Below are 22,346 nucleotides of genomic sequence, written 5' to 3' on the forward strand. Positions count from 1 at the left end.
TTGCATTTTTTTTAAGATATAAGAAATTCCAGGTATTAGGTCCTCATCAAATGTTCTAAGCTACTTAGCACAATGCCAGGTACTTCCCAGATGTGTTGCGCTAAGCAATTTATATTATTGTCTGTGACCTCCAACAACATTACTATTATAAGTAACTTACAGTATTATTTTATGCAACTTCCAACAACAACCCTCTGAAGTAAATATGATTATATCTCACTTTGCAGTGAGGACATATCACAGGCTGGGGTCCTCAGAAAGGTGACCCTGAGTTTAGAAGGCAGGATGTTTATTAAGAAGTGCTCCTGGGAACAACACCTATGAGAGCAAAGGGAAGGAAACACACACGGGCAAGGGAAAAAGTTGAGCTACAATGTAGGCCCATGACAGCCTCAAGTAACCCTGGAGGGAGAAAGAACGGCCCTGCAGAGTTCTCTTATGTTGGGCTGAGATGGCCAGGACTTTACATACCTGCACCAGCCTGTATCAGACAGGAGCCACCCTAAAAAGTGACATGACTTGGAACCAGGCTGGTGAAGACTCTGCCCATAGCCCTCCCAGAAAAGACAGCAAGTGTCTGCCTGAACAGAGACCTGGCGGTACATCTCAATTTCCACTCCAGGAAAGATGGTGGTTGTAGGAATACTGGGATAGTGGCTCAAGGCCACTGAAGTGACTGTTGATGCTTCTGAAGGCTGGTCTGACTGTGAGGCCTGTGTTGGGACCCAGAGCACTGTACCTCCCTTCTCCAGACACAGACCAGCTCCTATTATAGCAAACCCCATACTGTTTTATGCCCTTACTAGACTGTAAACTCAGAGATTAGGCCTGTATAATCTTCACTGTACATAAGTGTTTATAATGACACTCAATTAAGATTTCATTGTGAAATGTCAATAGAAAAAGCCATTTTGATGACGAAAAGGCAAACAATTTTATGCCAAATTTTGTTTGGTAATAAATAGGAAGAAAATTGCAAATAAGCTGACTCTCAGTTATACCTCTTATAAGGTTTATTAGTGGACACTTGGTAATGCGGACCCTTGGGACTTAAGAAAGTGGCCAAGTGCAATTACTGATTCCAAAGTCAGTGTAAAATGCTAGGAGCCACGCTCTGTGTCAGCTCCCTCTTGGGACTGGTTAACTAGGGAGCCTTGGAAACTGGAAGTTAGTATCACCACCACCACCACCACTGCTGCTATAACCGCGCCCTGCCCTAAGGGACATTAAGTCAATCTGTTTATTCTGCGTATACCTGATTATGCTATGCAGCAGGCTGGAAATAGTGATGAGCAGTCATTTCTAGCCTAATGGACAGCTGGTAGGAAAGGTGGAGGTACAGGGTGTCTGATCTCTTGGTAATAAATGTGAAGAGAGATCAGCCTGGAAGGCGGGACATTGCTGAGCTAATGCTTGGGTTGATAAATCACCTGGGGCAGTTGACCAGATGGAGGACCTATGAGGACACAGGTACATAGAATGCTGCAGATAAGAAGACGTGGGCAGTGGGTTCATTAAAAAGCATAAGTCATCCTTCTTGGACAGCAGAGGACAAAAACCAGTTGTTACCTTAGAGACAGACGGCTCAGGGCAGAAAGGCCTATTCCTTTTAGGGTTGTAGTCTAGCAGTTGTGCCTCCTGTTGCTGATAATGGGTTACCACCAATTATGTCACAGATGCTGAGAGCCATGGAGTGGGAGGTGGGTGGCACTGCCCACGGGCACATGAAAATACCCTTTCTTTACCCCATTATTCCATCTATCCCTGTTTCTCCTGGGAATAAGGCAAAGGATGGCCCTAGAGTGAAGTGGTTAGGAAACTACAAAATCAAGATTCAAACCTTGATGGTATGACTCAATAATCTGATTTATTTATTTATTTTACTTTTTGAGATGGAGTCTCACTCTGTAGCCCAGGCTGGAGTGCAGTGGTGCGATCTTGGCTCACTGCAACCTCTTCCTCCCAGGTTCCAGTTCAAGCAATTCTCCTACCTCAGCCTTCCATGTAGCTGGGATTACAGGCACAAGCTACCATGCCCAGCTAATTTTTGTATTATTTTTTTTTTTTAGTAGAGATGGTATTTCACCATGTTGGCCAGTCTGGTCTTGAACTCCTGACCTCCTGATCTGCCCACCTCAGCCTCCCAAAGTGCTGGAATTACAGGCATGAGCCACCATGCCTGGCCCAGAATCTGATTTTTAACTGTATGACCTTGGGTGAGTAATCTAATATCTCTAAGTTACATTTCTTCACCTACAGAATGGGAATAATCACAGTTTCAACATCATAAGCTTCTTTGTGAGATTAAATGTGTTAAAATAATGCAAAGCACTGAAAAGAGTACCTAGAATATCTGAAGTGCTAACTATTAACAAAGGTAATGAAGACAAAGAAGACCAGCTCCTTGCAAGGGGCTGGATGTGAGATCTGTTTTCTGAGCAGGGGTGATCTGAATGCCTTTATCTCATTGTCTTTTTGTATCCTCCAGCACCATGTCCTGGGATATGAACGAATGTTCAGTGAACCTAAATTGATTTTCGTTCTGAGCTAAGAATATGCCCTCGGAGTAGATAACTCACCTCTGATTTTCCACATTTATACAATAAGTTCAAGCTGCCCCATGAGCGGCTACCCCATTCCTCTGCTCGTGAAAGTAGAATAAGGGGCTGGGCATTGTGACTCATGCCTGTAATCCTCGCACTTTGGGAGGCCAAGGCAGGTGGATCCCTTGAGGTCAGGAGTTCAAGACCAGCCTGGCCAACATGGTGAAACCCCATCTCCATTAAAAATGCTAAAAAAAAAAAAAAATAGCTGGGCGTGGTGGCACACACCTGTAATTCCAGCTACTCTGGATGGTGAGGTGGGAGAATCACTTGAATCTGGGAGGTAGAGGTGGCAGTGAGCTGAGACTGCACCACTGCACTCCAGCCTGGGTGACAGGATGAGGCTCCATCTCAAAAAAAAAAAAGGTAGAATAAGGAGGAGGGGGTGTGCCTAAAAGAAGATGTCTTCTCCAGTTGTCAGTGACATTGCTGAACGAGGGCTAACCCACAGCCACGTTGGTATTCTGTCAGAAACCTAAGGAGGCTTTGTTAAATACACAAAAGCCCAGACACTGGACTCGGGCCCTGAATTTCAGTTTTTTAGTTTCATCCTCTGTTAGCTATAAGAGTTTAGGCAAGATAAGCCACCTCATATACACAATGTGGGTAACAGTTCCTTTTGGGGGCTGTTACAGTACAGAAATATCTTTTAAAAACGGGAGCACTGTAATCCCAGCACTTTGGGAGGCCAAGGCGGGCAGATCACGAGGTCAAGAGATCGAGACCATTCTGGCCATCATGGTAAAACCCCATCTCTACTTAAAAAAATATAAAAACTGGCTGGTCATGGTGGTGTGTGCCTGTGGTCCCAGCTACTTGGGAGGCTGAGGCAGGAGAATTGCTTGAGTGCGGGAGGCAGAGGTTGCAGTGAGCCAAGATCATGCCACTGCACTCCAGCCCGGTGCCTGGCGACAGAGCGAGACTCTGTCTCAAAAAAAAAATGGGGACATAGAAATATGTCTAACCATCATATACTGAATACTCAGTGCACTGTTAGGCTCACAGCTGTGGAAGTTGGAACCTGAAACCACTCTTACTAATTGTAGTCACCCAAGGACACTTACATGCTGAGTCCCTTCACTGGCGTGTACAGTAGCTGGTTTTATACTTCTCAGTGGCCTAATTGAGAACTCTGCTACAGAAATGTGGAAAAGTTTAGGTTGTCCCGTCCTCCTTCTCCTAGCAGAGTAAGAGTCACAGCGGGCAAGGACCTCATGTTTATCCACAGTTCCATGGCTGTATCTCCTTTCTGGCCTTTGATGTGTCTGCATGTGTGGCCTTAGCTGTGGAGATATCAGACCCATAAGGTGAACTTCCCATGGCCTCTAGCTTCTTCTTCCTGCCATTCTTTTTGTACGAAGCTCCCCTTTCTGTGAAATTCTTCAAGGACAGAGAAAAGGCACCTGGGCAAGAGAAGACACTGTGTGCACTCACTTCCACCAGGGACTTTTTGATGACTCGGCCGATGTCCCTCCTCCACTCAGGGATGTCCGGGTTGTAGTCATCCAGGTTTGGAGAAAAGGACAAGCGAAGGGACCGGAATTCCTCTGGGGATACAACAGTAGATGGAATACTGTAAGTCACACAGTCTCATCGAGAGGTTTGTCAGACTTTATATTTTATGCAAAATAGAGGGTCCTTTCCCTTGACACTTACCATAGAGACCTTTTAAGTCACTACCTTGTGAATATCTCACCAGTCCCCTCTTTCCTTCTACTTTTTTTTGTTTTAAAAAGTAGAGAGTTTAATAGGCAAGAAAAAAGGGAGAAGAGGGAAGAAGCTCCCCCATACAGAGACAGAAAGAAGGGGGCTCCCAAGTCCCCTTCAGAGAATCCTGGCTCCGCTTTACCCTCGGAGGGAGATAATTGAACCAGGTGGAGGTGAGGAGGGACAGCAGGTACAGTGGGGTGCCAGCCTCCCCCTTCCTGCCATGTCTGGGGATCCCCTGCACACCTCAGCGGGCATCTCTGGGTCTCTGCTCCTTCCACTTCAGCAGGGAAAGGCCTCTCTTTTCCATATCAGGCACACCAAGTGCACCCGACCTGACTCTGCTTTCTGGGTTTCTCGGGGCTGGGGCTCCAACTGCAGGCTGCTCTGACTGGCTCTTGCCCCAGTCCCCAGTAACTCTACTGGGGGAGACCCCACGTGTGGCAAATACCAGTCAGTTATATGAGAAGTCAGGAGAAGATACGTCTGATTTGCATAGGGCTCAGGGGATTGGTTTGACCAGGCACGTCATTCATGCAGACCAGGAAGAAAATGGCCCTCCCACCCTAGCCTTTTAATATGCAAATGCAGGGTGCCATGTTACTATACACAGTTTGGGATATGTGGGGGCAGCCAGGCTGACAGATACATGTGAGGGCAAGGGCAAGAAGAGGACAGGGAATCACCATGTTTGGGTGAACCCAGTTATGAATGGCCAGCATTTGCATATCAAAGGTTGCCTGCCCAACTCGAAGAGCCGGTAGCCCCTTATTTGCTAAACCAAACCCCTAACTTTGTTCCATGCCTATATTTGCAGGCTTTGCCTATTATTCCTAGATCTAGATTCTGGACTCCTGGATAGCAGATGGTCTGGAGCAACCTCAATGCATGGCAGGTTTATGACCCTGGACCTTTGCACATACTGTTCTTCTGCCTAGAATGCCCCCTTCTCCCCACAGTCCAGGTACAAAATATTCAAGCTCTAGTTCAAGCACTCCCTGACTCACTATCCTCCCACGTCACATTTTAGTTTTCTTTTTTATGGCACTACTCTGTTTGGTACATACTTTTATTACTATTACAGGATTATGGAATATTATGATGACGAGTTATTTATCATTATCACTGAAATCATTCTATTGCTATTGTTTGCATGGAAGTTTCATTTAATGAAATTTTATGTTATTCAGGGATTTTCTTCATTGTCTCTGTAGCACCTGAGTTAGTTCAGGTTCTCCAGGAAGAAAGATGGTGATTACACAAGCAAGGATTATGTGAGGGGAATTCTCTGTGCGAGAAAGTGTGGAGGAAGCCACAGGAGTCATGGAGAACCATCAGACCACTGTGCATACATATAGAACAGTCAGAGAGGAAGAAAGAGTGGGTGACTACTCTGTAGTCTGAGGACAGCTCAGCAAGCCTGTTCAGGAGTCTCAGAGCCAGCGTCGGCTGGTAGAGGAGTCCCCTGTGTCCCAGAAATAGTTCAGCCTTAGTATCCCTGCCATACTCTATCACTGGTGGGTTAGGTAAGTCCCTAGAAGGTGGAGCCTTACCCCTAGCTTGGTGATAAGCATCAGAGCACAGCACTGGCCACCTTGGTCAATTACACTCTCCAAAGTTGGAGGTCTGTGAGGGACATTCTTGTGGCCTCCACATCCCTAATCCAGCACAGTGTGTGGTACATGGAAGACTGAGATCATATGGCTCCCCTGAAACCTTCCAGTGGCTCCACAATTGCATTTAGAATAAAATCTAGATTCTTACCACAGCCTTTCCTTCCTTCTGTCCCACGTGGCTTCCCTGCACTCTCTGTGCTCCAGGGCCTGTGCTTCCCTGTGCTCCTCAATCCTGCTGGCTCCAACCAAAGCAGCCTTCTCCACTTTATGGAACTGCAGCAAACTCAGCTGCCTCTCATCACTCAGTCTCACCCTGAGAGGCCTTTCCAACCACCCAACCTCAGGTAGCCTCCCTTCCACCATCTTATGCACCCTTCATCACTGGACCCTTTGTGTCTTTTTCACATTCAGTGCTATTTAAATTATTTTGCTTTCATTGTTATGTCCTTCAAACTGCAACAGAAGCTCCATCAGGAAGATGGCTCTGTGTTCCTGGTCCTTGGACAATGTCTGGCACATGGTAGGTTTTCAGTTACTATCTGTGAGTCATTTAATTAATAAACATTTGTTGAATGAATGTAGCTTAACTTACAGTGGAGGCTCCTTGAAATGCATGCATTTATTTATTTAATACACATTTCTGATGTTAAGCATGCCCTTTTGTTTCACTAGGGTCTAAGCGATATTGGGGATGCCAATTTACATTCAGGAAGCCAAAAGCTCTCTAGTAGATTTCCTAATAATGCTAAGGAGTTATCAAACACATGTTTAGAAGACTCTGACAGTATATGGCGTATATTCATGGCAGTTACTATATTCCAAAGAGGTACTGTTCAAAGCTTGACCATTTTATGAGTCACTGGTTACCTATGTGAATATTACCTGACGGAGAACAATGAAATGTGGGTTAAATAGTGTGGTAAACAGCAGTGCCAAAGAATCACCCACTGAGTCCTCAGTTTTTTGCTATGAAGGTATAAGTTTGTGTCATTCTCACTTTCTCTATACCTCTTACCAAACTGCAAGACTTCATCTACAAGGGAGAATGTTTTTCTTAGTAAAAGGACACAAATAAGAAAATGATGCAGCTCCCTCTGTAAATACTTAGCATACTAAACAGCATGGCAGGGAAGGAGAATGGCAGGGAACCATTGTACTTAAGTTGATTCAAGAAATAGGGTATGTGTGTGAAAGGACTGAAAAGGGTAAATACCAATAATATATATTTTTTGCAGCTGTTGAGAAAGATTAATTCTACACATTTGCATATTTTTATTTATAAGCAATCCTGTGCCCTGGAGCAAATGAAAAGAAACAATGCAAACTAGATTTTCTTTGTTTTGATTTATTGTGTGGCTTTGGGTAGACAAACCTTCCCCTATCAATTTCCCAAATGGGATGCTTTTTTCAGTCCCACCATGACAAACTTCCATGTTCCCCTCAATTTGACTAAACTTTAAACAAGTTTCTGTTTTTCCTGACTGTAAGCCCCTGTACTTGATTTTCTTAGAGCATTTAGTCTAGAAAACTTACAACTGTAAATTCCTTCTCTGTCCCTTGAGATGTAAATCTTCTACAACTCATGAATGTCTTTCTCCAGGACCTGGGAGCCATTCCTTTGAAATATAATCATCAAGAAACATAGCACCCCTCCCTTCTCCACGGGAGGGTAGGAGACTGACTTCCCTAAGTAGCTATTAACTCACAGATGGTCTAATCACACCGAAAACCCAAATGCTTCCTGAAGTCCTCCGGTATTTTCCCACTAGCTATCCCAGCATTTACAAATATTCCTGCCATTTCTTTCACTTGGGTTTAATCTTTCCTGTTTATCTTTGCCTGGTGCAACTTTTGTTCAAGGAGTCACGCCTGTCATTAAAACTGTCTGATCATGGAGCTAGGTGTGGTGACTCATGCCTGTTTCTCAGCACTTTGGGAGGCTGAGGAGGGAGGATCCCTTGAGGCCAGGTGTTTGAGACCAGCCTGGGCAACATAGGGAAACACCCCCCAACTTTCCGATTATGTAGATGAATCTCTGGATAACTCATCTGAATGAAGACAAATTAACAGTAGCTGAGGGTACAGGAATTTGATTAGAAAAGGAGGAGAACCTTGTCCAATCTCTTAATGAAGAGATGTGGAATAACCTATTTTTATAAAGGGTGATTCACTCTTGGGTGATGCCTTTATTTATTTATTTATTTTGAGACGGAGTTTCGCTGTTGTTACCCAGGCTGGAGTGCAGTGGCACGATCTCGGCTCACTGCAACCTCCGCCTTCTGGGTTCAAGCAATTCTCCTGCCTCAGCCTCCCGAGTAGCTGGGACTACAGGCACGTGCCACCATGCCCAGCTAATTTTTGCATTTTTAGTAGAGATGGGGTTTCACCTCGTTGACCAGGATGGTCTCGATCTCTTGACCTCATGATCCACCCACCTTGGCCTCCCAAAGTGCTGGGATTATAGGCGTGAGCCACCGCGCCCGGCCACGATGCCTTTAAAGAAACTACGAAAGAGGAAGTAAGCATAGCAAGGCATGCGAGTTCTTACAAACATGCCCTCTGGATTCAGAATCCTTAGGCTCTGTTTATGTTTCCTCATCTGTAAAATGCATAATCATAGAATATTTCCCATATATCTGAATGGATTTAATAAAGCAGATCACATATACCAAGTGCTTAGAACAGATGCCAGTGACCAGTAAAGTCTTCATCAGTGTTAATTACTACCACCAACAACACTGTTATTACCATATCTGTCACCAATGAGCAGATGACTTTAAGCAGCAATTCCCTATGTCTGGGCCATAATTTCCATCTATAAAGAATGATGGGCTAGACCAGATAAGGCCAAGATTTAAGGTTATCTCCATGATCCTAATGGCATCACCAACATGCATAACCAAGAGGATATCTGTTGGGCTAATAGGTCAGCGTCCATTTGTGCAACTTGTGACATCTGAGATGGAGAGAAAGGGGAAAAAAAAGCATCAAGTGGAAATAAATGAGAGTCAGTTAAGTAGGATGGTTGCAGTGCATAGGCCCTGAGTCTAGAGGGGCTGGGATGCAAGCCCAGCTGCACGACATGCTAGCTGGGGCAGGTTATTCACCACTCTGAAAAAACGGGGATCATAATACTGCCTGCCATACACTAGGCAGAATAAATGCATTCCCAGCACACAGAAAGGAGATGGAGAACGGAAGAGAAGCAGACTCTGCCCCACTCCCTCCCTGATGGGACACTGTGAGGAAAATCATGGCCCTGGCTTACTTCCTATTATCTGGGCTGATCAAGCCTTTCAAGAGTAAAAGAGAGAGAAGAAATTATAAAATCTAACACCCAGCCATCAAAGGAAAGTGTCCCTAAGGCCTTTTGATCTTTAGATGTGCTTCAAGTTGCTTACAAATTATTTTCTGACTTAGAAGGTCAACTTGGGAACATGAGCATTAACAGAACCTGACTCCTCACAGGAAAATCTAGTCCCAGGTATTCTCATAAAAATTATGAGAACTGGACAATTGATATTATTTGGAACACAAGCTAGGCTGTCTCTCGCTTTTTTTTTTTTTTTTTGATATGGAGTTTTGCTCTCATTGCTCAGGCTGGAGTGCAATGGTGTGATCTTGGTTCAGTGCAGCCTCTGCCTCCTGGGTGCAAGCCATTCTCCTGCCTCAGCCTCCTAAATAGCTGGGATTACAGGCATGCACCACCATGCCCGGCTAAATTTTGTATTTTTAGTGGAGATGGGGTTTCCCCAAATTGGTCAGGCTGGTCTCAAACCACTGACCTCAGGTGATTCACCTGCCTCGGACTCCCAGTGCTGGGATTACAGATGTGAGCCTCTGTGCCTGACCTCTCTTGCTCTCTTTCTCATCCTTCCTTCCTCCCTTCTTCTGCCTCCTCTCTCTGCACAGCATTTCCTTTTCCCATCTGTCTAATTTTCACTTCTCATATTTCAAACGCTATTTTTTCAGGAATCATATGTGCCATTTCCATACTAATAATGTACTAGTAACACTTAATGCATATCCAAATGACTATCTTTCTATACAAAAAAAATTTACCAATATGAAATCAATCCATCAAGTGCTTTTTTCTTTCCAGTTTTCAATGACTCCATCTTTTCATTTCAGGACATTTTCATTCCATCTAATACCCTGACCATATTCAATTTCCCCAACTGATCACAAAATTGTTCTTTATAGATCCAGCCTATGGCTATGCACCACATCTGATCATTATGACTCTTCCATAACTCTGAATCTACCAGTGATTTTTTTTTAATGATACAGATTTGTGGAAGAGATTTTTCAAGTATTTAGACAATGGCAGATTTCTCTTATTAATCAAGAATTTTAAAGTTGAACTTTAAAAAGAGATTCAACATTAGCTATTTTAATTTGTAACTGGTATTCAAATACCACTAACATTCTAAGTGAAATGAGTTAGCCTCACACGTCATAAAATCCACTTTATGAGCAAGTATACAGTCCCTCTCCCTCAAAGAAAGCAAATCAAGCCGTTTTTGGATTCTGTGACACTGTTTTACTAGTGATTCAAATTTCCCTAGAGGAGGACATAAGACTTGCCTCAGCTCTTTCTCAGCTACTGGCCTCCATTCTCCAGGTAAAATATAATGCTGGGGGATGGTCTCAGGCATCATGGCACAAGAGAACCTCCTCTGAGCACAAGGACAGCTGTGGATCCATGAGATGGGCACTCACCGTATACAGCGATGGTCTTTGTGTCTTGTAGGATGGCATTCCCAGCTGAGACCTGCACTGTGATGGTATTCATTCCTTCTGAAGTAAATCTGAAGGATATGCTCCCCTCCAAGGTGATCAAAGGCTAAAACAAACAAGGGCCCAGAGTGAAAGGAAAGCTATTTAGAGTTGAGACAGCCACCAACTCTGAGCCAACAATGGGCTGTCCTCTAACTCAGGAGAGCCTCTTCCTGATGGACCACAATGGAACTGAGTCCACCTATACCTCCCCATCCTCTCAAATCCAAAACAGAAAAGAGGTTATTGGAGCAATGACTCCCAGCAAGCCTGCCTATTCATTGTGAATTCCTGGTATCAACCTGATTCAGGGCTGGGGAGATGGGTAAGTCTTGCTTGCTGGTGGGATATATGTCTCTCTTTCTGCATAACCTACTCATATAAGCAGATCCCAAATACAAGGAAACAGTCAAATCAAATGAGAACAGGGGGCTTATATGAATCCAGATTGAAGCAGCAGTCACTGAAAATCTATCAGCTGTCAGGTGTTCATCTCCAGGGTGTGGGATTTCTGTAGAATTACAATGGAACATGAATCCCATACACCAAAGCCATACAGTAGTTAAACAGCAGTGGCCTTGTGTGCTGGCCCTCTCTGAGAAGCCCCATCAGCAGTTTCCTGGAAGTAGCTGCTGCTGTGGAAACAAGTACTAATTGGATAGTGGTTTGAGGATTCAAAACAGAAGAAAAAAAAATTGGAGTGATGCCTGCAATACAGTTGAATGCTGGGGTCCTAGAGGAAAAAATATTAGCCTACTGACCTCCCTCGACATACTCCTCAAACATTAATTTCCCATCTTTTCTTAATTAATTTAAAAATCAAAATTCATTTAATTCTCTATAAGGCAGATAGAAGACTAAAGCCCAGCATGGGAAACCTTTTCGGTGGGTCCCTTGAGAATCTGGTTTTCTTCTAAAAGGAAAGATAAAAACTGATAATAAGAGATACAAAAGAAAGTTGTTCAGTACTTTCACCTTCTAGTACTGCTTATCAGGGAAATGATGTAGATTCCTTCTCTTCCACTGTGGATAGAAAGCCCCATGTGGGCTGAATTAACATGCATATTTTCAGATGAAATAAAAAAGAGCCTCTTTTCAGCCTAGTTATGGTTGCAGTAGAGGTGAGAGGTTCTTTCCTCTGTTGAGGTTCAGGGGAGGCTTCCTCCTGGGCCTGTGCAAAATTATGTCTCCAGCTAAAGCCAAGTTTCAGCTCCAGAGTAGAAAAACGTTTTTATTAAAATAAGAAACATCACATTTAAAGAGCAGTCATCATGTGAAGGCAGCTCTGCTGGAAGAAGATGGAGCGTTTCAGTCCAGAGCAGTTCATCCCAGTGTCTTTTGGGACTTCAGCTCTATTGTCTTACTTACATTTGGAAGCACTTTAATTTCTGAGAATGGAATGAGTTCAAAACTGAAATAGACCATGCAGCCTGGTGCAGAGGAAAGAAAAATGAATGGAGGCATCAGAAGGCCTTACATTTGGCCTCTTATGAAGTAGCGGGAAGAGATCAAAGGAAACCGCTCCAGCTGCGTCACCCTCACTTTCCTCATGTGCAAAATGAAGGACTTACATTAAATGAGGTGTGAGGGCTCTGCGAGATTTAAAATTGCCACTGACTTTTGAGCATAGGGAATATTTGGGAAAAAAGCATGAAAGTTAAAGCCGACCTAAATAAGTAAGAGGTTTGATTTGGGGTGAGGAGGTCATTGGGGTGGGTCGTAATGGATGGAAATCTGTCACTTGTGCCTGTCTAGCAACCGGCAGCTTCATTTTTTTGTTGCTCTTTTTTTCTTTTTTTCTTTTTTTCCAGATGGAGTCTCGCTCTGTTGCCCAGGCTGGAGTGCAGTGGCGTGATCTTGGCTCACTACAACCTCCGACTCCCAGGTTCAAGCGATTCTCCTGCCTCAGACTCCTGAGTAGCCGAGACTACAGGTGTGTGCCACCACACCTGGCTAATTTTTTGTATTTTTAGTAGAGACGGGGTTTCATCAGGTTAGCCAGGATGGTCTCAACCTCCTGACTTTGTGATCCACTCATCTCGGCGTCCCAAAGTTCTGGGATTACAGGCATGAGCCACCGTGTCCAGCCCCAGTTGCTTTGTGTTCTTTCGGTCTCCCTTCTCCCCTTCTGCAGTTCATGTGGTTCTGAGGAAACTGAGTTGCTCACCTCCCTCTCCACCCCTAGCACTGTGATCAAGGCCTGGTCAATAAGACTTAATTTCAGGACTGTTGTTACAACCTTCAGAAAATAGAGTTTAATTTCTCTGCTAAGCTAGAACTGCCAAGAGTCACTGCAAAGAGAAGTGCAGCTGGGGAAAAACGTCCACATAGAGGAAGGCAGAGATGAAATTCAGGAGGTGGAGAAGGGCCAGAGAGAGAGAGAGATAAAATAATGATAAGATACTTGAGCACCAAGGGAGCTTGTCTTTGAAGCCAGGACTGCCCGACACTCTTGGGTTTATAAGCCATTTCATTCCCTTCTCTGCTTAGGCGGTGTGATGTGACTTTCCATACCTAGACCGCATGTGGAAGGTGACTCACCTCCGTGTTGTTCCCGTACCACCACACATAAGTGAGGGTGCCCACTTGGCTGGGCCACAGCACTGCCGTCGCGTTGACCTCTTTGTTCTTTGTGGTGACAAAGGGAAGAGACAGGTGCACATGCTCCAAGGGACCTGAGGCACAAAAGAAAGAGAGGCCATGGAGGGGAAGAGCTTCCTCTGCTCTGTCCTCCCTGCTCTGAAGAGAACACACATTTACTCTTGAAGCCTCCAAAACCTGGCTGCCATATTCCCTGAAAGAAGGGCGCAGATGCTCCCCTACTTTTGGAGAAAGAATACACTGAGCACAACTGCATCTTGACATTTTCCACTTACCAGTTCTAAAACCTGAGTGAGCTGTGTGGAAAAGTTAAAAAAATAATTAGAGGTAATTTAGGAAGTCCTCAAGTAACAGGCATCATCTGAGATTTCACAAGGAGATGTAATCTTTCCAACAGGCTATATCCTCGGCAGTGAACCAGAGTCGTAAAGACCTCATAGAATCCATGTTGGTGAAGAGTGGGTGGACAAATCTTCAAACCACTCTCCATGTAATTACCCTTCATTGTCTATTGGGTTTTTTTTTTTTTTTTTTGAGACGGAGTTTCGCTCTTGTTACCCAGGCTGGAGTGCAATGGCGCAATCTCGGCTCACCGCAGCCTCCACCTCCTGGGTTCAGGCGATTCTCCTCCCTCAGCCTCCTGAGTAGCTGGGATTACAGGCACGCACCACCATGCTCAGCTAATTTTTTGTATTTTTAGTAGAGACGGGGTTTCACCATGTTGACCAGGATGGTCTCGATCTCTTGACCTTGTGATCCACCCGCCTCGGCCTCCCAAAATGTCTATTGGGTTTTAAAGGTCTATGTATGTGTAAATGTGTTCGTGCATGTGTCTGCAAAACCGTCTAGTTAGGTAAGCACGGCACACACACTGTGTTTGGGGTTGAATTGAGCTCATTGAGGACAGAGGTGTATGAGAGCAGATAGAGAGCTCTTTGGTTCTCAGGAGATGCTCATCTAAAATGCAGAATGATTTTTATCTACGGAGGCCTATAAAAACTGTAAACCTCAATTAGATGTGCCAACCCTATTCAAAGATACGAATGCCCCCTTCATAAAGAACCACTAGGACCTTTCCTTTGACCCCCAATCTTCTCTATGGGTCACTGTTTCCAGGCAAAATGCAGGTTCCTACGCATTTGCCATCCCCATCTTGGTCCCATGAGGTGGAGGAGAGAGCAATACCTTGGGCCTATTCACCCAGTTTAATTACCTCTTCTTCTGCTTGCCCTTTAAATGTGTTTCCCAGAATCCTGTGTTGAGACTCTACATACTCTTCCACTAGGCACCACCACCCACACCTTAACCTTCAAATATCAAACATATGTGCAGGGCTCTCACACCCCTTTCTGGGCTCTACCCTTTCTGATGGGCTCTAGACTTCTTCGGCTCCAGAAGTCAAATGTTCTCAAGGACCTGTTATTTCCCTCTCCCATATTCTCTACCGTTTGGTGATTAACGCTCATATTTATCCAGGGCCCACTGCAGAAACAGAATCTATTTCAATTTCTTCTTTGTCATTCACATTCATTTAGGAAACTAACAATCTAGCTTCATAAATATCTCTAAGATATTATTTATCTCACCCTCCGCTGTCTGGCGTCCTGGTACATATTCTAAGCACCTTTCTCACTTCCCTTCCAGATTTTCCTGCCTCTAACCTTTCCTCACTCGAATCTATCCTCCAAATAGCTGCAACAGTGATTTTTCTACATAGCCAAGTTGATCATGTTACTCATACTTGTTCAAAATTAAGATTTCCATGATCTGGCCAAGCGCAGTGGCTCATGCCTGTAATCTCAGCACTCTGGGAGCCTGAGGCGGGTGGATCACAAGGTCAAGAGATCGAAACCATCCTGGCCAACATGGTGAAACCCCATCTTTACTAAAAATATAAAAATTAGCTGGGTGTGGTGGCTCATGCCTGTAGTCCCAGCTACTCGTGAGGCTGGGGCAGGAGAATCACTTGAACCTGGGAGGTGGAGGTTGCAGTGAGCCGAGATTGCACCACTGTACTCCAGCTGGGCAACAGAGCAAGACTCCACCTCAAAAAAAAAGAAAACAAAAAGATTCCCATGATCCAATTATGATAATGATGGTAGCTAACACATACTGATTTAAAATTTGTGAGACAGAAGAGAGAGGCTGAAAATGTCTTGAGGGTAATAATTCTTCATATTTATCTTCACACACAAAGACTAGCAGTTTCTAAGACATAGGAGATGCTCAACTACTCACTGGGTAAAACAAATGATGTAACTTTCTATGTCTGCCTTTGTTCATGCTACTCCCTCTTTCTAGAATGAAAAGTCTGGTGATCAGCACACAGAATAAAACTGATCTTCTGGCTTACAAAGCTTATGTTGAGAAGCAGTAGATTATAAGTCAGAACAGTTCAATGAAATAATAAAAGGGTAACATTTACTGAGTGATGACTATAACTAAATGTTCTGCTAAGGACTCTGTTTTTCTTATTTTATCCTCACAAAACAATCTTATGAAGTAGGCACTAATATCCTTCCCATCTAGAAATGAACAATGTAAGGTGACTTTCCCCAGGTCATACAGCTAGGAAACATCAATTCTACGGTGTGAAACAAAGCAGTTTGGTTTCAGAGCCCTTGTTCTGGCCAGATAAAAAGTGATTGAAAGAGCCTTTCCAGTCCTCTTTTAACTAAGTAGCTGTTAAGAGTTGATGCTTTCTGTAATCCCAGCACTTGGGAGGCCAAGGCGGGCGGATCGAGACCATCCTGGCCAACATGATGAAACCCCATCTCTACTGAAAATAAGAAAATTACCTAGGCTTGGTGGCATGCACCTGTAGTCCCAGCTACTTGGGAGGCTGGGGCAGGAGAATTGCTTGAACGTGGGAGGTGGAGGTTGCAGTGAGCCGAGATCATGCCACTACACTCCAGCCTGGCACCTGGAGACAGAGTGAGACTCTGTCTCAAAAAAAAAAGAGTTGCTGCTTTGCTGCTTTCTGATAAGGTAAATATGTCCCAGGCATCGGTTGGAAAATGAACTTTCCACTTGCTTTCATTTATTACAAGTTTTGCCATTTTCCCATCCAATGGTTTGTTCCAGTGAGCCATGTCCTGGTCCACCTCATAGCCTTTGCTTCTACACACCTTTCTTATGGCACCTGTCAGTCTTCAGGTCTCAGTTCCAGCATCCCCTCCTCTTTGAAATTCTCCCTGAGTCCCTCCATCTGAGTTAAATTAATCCATTAGAATATAATGTCTAGATAAGCTGTGCTAGAAATGCTAGGTTCCATTCTAAAGAGGTTCATTTTGTCTCTTACATACAAGCATTTTTTTAAAAGTCACAAACCAGAGTAAGAAAAATGCTTATATGTTATTGTATCAATGAAAAAAAGTTGAATATTGTTAGTAAAACATGGTAATTCATTAACTCAGGATTTTTTTTTTTTTTTTTGAGACAATGTCTCGCTCTGTTACCCAGGTTGGAGTGCAGTGATGCGATCTCGGCTCACTACAACCTCCACCTCTTGGGTTCAAGCAATTCTCCTCATCCTCCCTAGTAGCCGGGACTACAGGTGTGCACCACCACACCTAATTTTTGACACCTGGCTAATTTTTGTATTTTTAGTAGAGATGGGGTTTCACCATGTTGGCCAGGCTGGTCTTGAACTCCTGACCTTGTGACCCTCCCAAAGTACTGGGATTACAGGTTTGAGCCACTGCACCCAGGCTCCACTCAATAGATTTTGAGTCCTGTGATCTGTTGGGTATTATTCTAGGTGCTGGGGATATCTGACATTTGGTGGAGCTTAGGTGTTTCTGAGTGAGGAGGGCACTGAACGCATAAAGCAGAGGTAGGTGATGAAGTGCTAGTTTTGAAAGCGTGGTCACAGAAGGCCTCAGAAGAAATGGCATCTGAGCAGCAACTTGAATAAGGAGAAAGATAGCACCAAGTGTCTATTTGGAAAGTTCCAGGGTGAGGGTAGAGTAAGTGCAAAGACCATGAGGAAGAGGGGAGCTTGCCATGTTTGAGAAATTTTTTATTTTCACATAACCCCATTTTGGTCAATGATTTTTCTTTTTGAGATGGAGTTTCGCTCTGTCGCCCAGACTGGAGTGCAGTAGTGCAGTTTCGGCTGACTGTAACCTCTGCCTCCCAGGTTCGAGTGATTCCCCTGCCTCAGCCTCCCGAGTACCTGGGATTACAGGCACCCACTATCACGCCTGGCTAATTTTTGTATTTTTAGTAGATACAGCGTTTTACCATGTTGGCCATGCCGATCTAGAATTCCCGAACTCAGGTGATCTGGCCTGAACCTCTTAAAGTGCTGGGATTACAGGCATGAGCCATCGCACCCGACCAATGATGAATTTTCTAAGAGAAATTCAAGACACATAGTATGTTGGCCTCGAAGCCCCTAAAATATGTATGTGTGTGTTTGTATAAGTTCACGCTTACATGCATATACATTATATATGCATACACATATGAACTGTATCTTTTAGATTCCCACAGCCTCTTATTCATTTACTTTTCACAGGTTTAAAATACCTGGATTCTACTATCCAAAAGCCTATTCTTTGACCATCTCTGTTCATCACAGAGGGTGCAGTATGCCCTAATGGAGCTGCAGAGGTGAAACTCCAACCCCCGGAGGCCCCCAGCTGGCTGCATTTAAGCAGAGAGCTGACTGGCAGATGCAGCTCCATCAGACAGGTGCCTGCAATGCAAAAAAGGGACAGTAGGTGGCGCTGCATCATTCTACATGAATCTTCCTGAAAAGGTGGTTGAGAGAATTGGGGAATTACTTGTGTGAATTGGGTTTCCCTTCTCTTTTCTTGTTTATAGCCCTCCTGTGCTGCAGGAAACAACTGACACCTGTGAGGCTGCACACTGTGTGTGTGTGTGTGTGTGTGTGTGTGTGTGTGTGTGTGTGTCTGTGTGTACTGGCTGCTGGCCTGTCTGCAGCATTTATGTTCTGGAGACCTTTGAGCACCTAATTAAATATTGTGTATATATCATATTGCTATTCGTCTGCAATGTTTAAAAAAGCTACTAGAAGAGATAAGAGTGATTCAAACTATAAAGCTGAGACCCTAAAACAGTTTCTCACACTTCACTGTACCTACAAATCATACTAATCTGATCAAAGCAGATTATGAGGTCATACTTCCAGGAATCCTAATTCGGTGGTCTGGAACAAGACCTAAAACACATATTTTTATTATTTAATTTTGGGGCAGGCTGCTCATTAAATCACACTTTACAAAATCCTAGTCTGACGTCTGCTGGACAATAAAATGATGGTATAAATAGCTGAAAAACTATGTGAGTTTTCAAGCAACATGGATCATTTTACTCTTAAGATGGGGCCAGAAAGACACCTATACATGGCTCCTATGTAAGGGAACAGCCAAGAAAAACGGGTTAGGAAGGACTAGAAGATCTGTCTTATCTTTTTGGTTTTTTTTTTCACTTCCGGTTCTGCAAGTCTGCAGTCTTCAATGACTTTTTTTTCCTGCAAGACTGGCTGCGACAGGGCAGCCTTCTGAGCATAAATCTGCATGCTCTGTAAATCCTCTGCCCCATCCAACTGAAACCAACACTGGCTGTAGCACGTGTCTCATTAGTTTGCAAACTAGCAGAGCCAGTGAATACTATCCCCAAGGAATTTCCAACTGTCAGGCTACAACAGATTACCAGGCGCCCGGCAAGACTGGCCCACTGCTGGAAACGCTACACAGGAACATCGGCTCCCTTTGTTTCAGATGACCTCTGCAAACACACCTTTTTTTCAAATCTTCTGGTTTGGAATCAAATCACCTTTCTGCACTGGAGATTGGTAGGAATGTGTGTGTGAGAGACAGGCAAAGGGCTTTCAGGATTGCCCCAGAGGGTAGGAATGGACGAGGGGCAGAAGACAGGCTTGGGGAGCTAAGAGTTGCTAATTCTGCTCTCCCTCAAAATCCAGTAAGTCCAAATGTATATGCTACTTTGTGATGACAGAAAAATCAAGTTTTACTAGATGCCAGGGTACCACATATTTTGTTTGTTGGGACTTTCGGGAATGAGATGTGCATCTACTTGACAGAGGAGAAAATCTAGGCTCAGAGAGATAGCATGACTTTCCCAGGAGTTTGAACCAAAATCTGGACCGAGTCAGAATGCCTGACTCAGTCCAGTGCTTTTTTCCCCCTATAAAGCCACCTCTCACTGCCATATCATGGCACTTGGGCGCCAAATAGTCACTCATGACACCCTCCAGCTTTAAGACGCCTGAGAGTGTGACTCAATTATGTTCTTGTTCCGACTTCCTTTGAGCATAAAGTGATACCAGAGTCACAGTGCTTCTTCAATCCTTGATTTCCATCTGAAAGAAAAGGCCAGAAGTCTATTATGGGATAGATGTAAAGATGAGCAAAATGAGTTTGTGTGCATAGCAAAGCACCCTGGCTCCTTTAGGAGGGAGGTGCTAACCAAGCATGTCAGAATCTGCTGAAACAGGTATGACATGACTTTTAGATGTATGTGAGTGAGCAAACAGCTTCAAACACGATGGCTTTCAACACAATGAGTACCAAAGACCCAGGCTTAGAAAGAAGATCCGATATATGCGGGATGCTTATCCAACCACTTAACCCAAGATGAGTCTACCAAATTAAAGTCAGAATACGAAACATTCCATTACAAAGTATCTTCCTCTAAGGTTAAGGTCAAATATTTTGTCCAATCAACTAGGCTAATGAAATCAAAGAATTGCAAATGAATGCAGAAACTGTTTTCTTTTAGAAGTCACGGTTTCTGCAGCCAGTAATCTTGGGCAGGGACAATCTCCATGTTGTTCTCCTTTCGAGGACTTCCTTAACGAGGGAGGAGTCTTGCAGGGGGCAATAGACACCTCCAGGCGTATGAGCACACACACAGGAATGAGAGAAAGCCTGCAGAGTGACAAGGAGGTAAAGCTATGGTATTAATGGGATACGCTGAAAAATTTATCAGAAGCTGATACTAGCTTTTAAATCAGTATTTACATGGTAGATGTATGACCAATTTGTGGTATACAGAACACGAGTATAATCTGTAATGAAGCTAGCTCTCCAGCTAAATTCCCCCTTACAGAATAAGCTGTGAGGCATGATACGATCTAGGTAGGAGCCATTCTCGGCAAATGTGCCATCATTTTTACTGCAAGTTATTTTTGCTACTAATCGTTAATGTTAGTGAGGTATTGTTAAAGATTTAAAGATGATCATTTCTGTGATACCATCACTGTCATTTCCCTACATACTAACGTATAGGGAGGTGGTATGTCTTTGTAGGTGACACGTCTAAGTAAGTGGAAGCCCATATAGGATGACTTAGGGATGGCAGTTAGATGGAAGGGAGCCCACATGATGAGTCCTAACCTATGTAGTTGTATAACAAGCACATTGCCTCTAACCAAAACATTTATGTTTCTTCAAGATGATCTGTAAACAGTAGGGAACAGATGGTAAAAGCTGAGGGAGACAGTTCCTTCATTCCCAAACCACTCTTGGTACTGACACTGACCTTAGTTATTAAGAGCTATGGTCCTTGCGGCAGGTGGGCCTGAGTCCGGAGCCTGGCTCTGCTAGGCAGTCGGTCCACCACTTCAAACAAGTAATTAAGCTCTCTGAACCTCAACACTTTTCGTAAATAGGGTGACTAATAGTGCCTACTTCACAGGACCATTTTGAGAAGTGAGATAATATACATTAAGAGCCTGTTTAGCACACAACGCCTGGAATATACTGTAAACCGTAGCCAAAAATGGGCAGACTGAGTTGGCATACAGAGAATCATGTGCAACTTTGTTTAGAACCAAATAAGGGAGTGCATGTTTCTTTGAAACACCTCTGTCATGAGAGTTCAGGAGACAGAGATCAGAATTACAGACACGTTAGAAAGACTGAACAAGCAATACATCTCTTGGTCATCTCTTAATAGTCTTGCCCTCTCACTGGACCACAGCAGCTAAAACAGAAAATGTTCTAATTGATACTTTCTGTACTCAATTTTGCTCCATGGGCAGTTTTGTTCCAGAAGAGAAGCATAGAGTCATATTGCCTGGCCTTAAGACTCGTGGACTAAAACTTGATATTTGAACAAGGCCATTCATACAAAGGAGCTACTTTCATTTAAAAGAAACAATTTCCTTAGTAACCAACACAAGTTCGATGACAGGGAAACCCCTTACACCTAACATATTAATGACACATGTTTTAAGCACACATCACTTAGAAGTTATTATTGTCTCATCATACTCACTCATAGCTTTAGAATCCTCCATGGGGGAAAAGCTTTAGCATTTCTTTGAACTGTTTCCTACCATAGTTTCCTTAACACATTTTTTTTTTTTTTTTTTTTTGAGACAGAGTCTAGCTCTGTTGCCAGGCACCAAGCTGGAGTACAGTGGTGTGATCTCGGCTCACTGCAACCTCCACCTCCCAGGTTCAAGCAATTCTCCTGCCTCAGCTTCCCAAGTAGCTGGGACTACAGGCACATGCCACCACGCCCAGCTAATTTTTGTATTTTTAGTAGAGACAGGGTTTCACCATGTTGGCCAGGATGGTCTCGATCTCTTGACCTCGTGATCGGCCCTCCTTGGCCTCCCAAAGTGTTGGGATTACAGGTGTGAGCCACCACTCCCGGCCTAAACACTGTTTTTATACTCTCTCTTTACACCACTTTCTCTCTAACATGAAGTCATCCACAGACAGAAGCCCAGGAAACACATTAAAAAAAAAAGAGGAGCAAAACTCTAAAAGGATTATTAGCAAAACTCTAAAAGGATTATAGCAACATATTATGAGAAGACAGAAATAATCAGATAAGGAGAAATGTCTTTACTTGTGCTAATTCTCAATGCATTGGATTGAGTGGTGCATGTGGAATTGCTTTCAACAATTTCTGACACCCACCCCCCAACCAAATTTCTTTGTTTCAACCAAACAGTTCTGCAGGTTGCTCAGACCCAGCCTCCAAACCCCAGGGGAGGCAGAGTCAGTGCAATCCAGAGTCCAGGATTATTCAAATT

At 43.9% G+C, this 22,346-nt stretch overlaps 1 protein-coding gene across 6 annotated transcripts in view; it reads right to left on the bottom strand.

Annotated features, from left to right (window-relative positions):
• Positions 1-22,346, bottom strand: part of SORCS1 (sortilin related VPS10 domain containing receptor 1) — a 613,910-nt gene that overhangs the window by 37,254 nt on the left and 554,310 nt on the right. For all 6 annotated transcript variants that reach the window (XM_035269025.3, XM_035269024.3, XM_035269023.3 and 3 more), the window contains exons 20-22: positions 13,247-13,380; positions 10,649-10,772; positions 4,038-4,150 (exon numbers count right to left, since the gene is read on the bottom strand). In XM_035269025.3, coding sequence (XP_035124916.3) covers positions 4,038-4,150; positions 10,649-10,772; positions 13,247-13,380 — 371 coding nt within the window. The remainder of the gene's footprint in view (positions 1-4,037; positions 4,151-10,648; positions 10,773-13,246; positions 13,381-22,346) is intronic.

Source organism: Callithrix jacchus, chromosome 12 (genome assembly GCF_049354715.1).
Source record: "Callithrix jacchus isolate 240 chromosome 12, calJac240_pri, whole genome shotgun sequence".
Taxonomy (NCBI): Eukaryota; Metazoa; Chordata; class Mammalia; order Primates; family Cebidae; genus Callithrix; species Callithrix jacchus.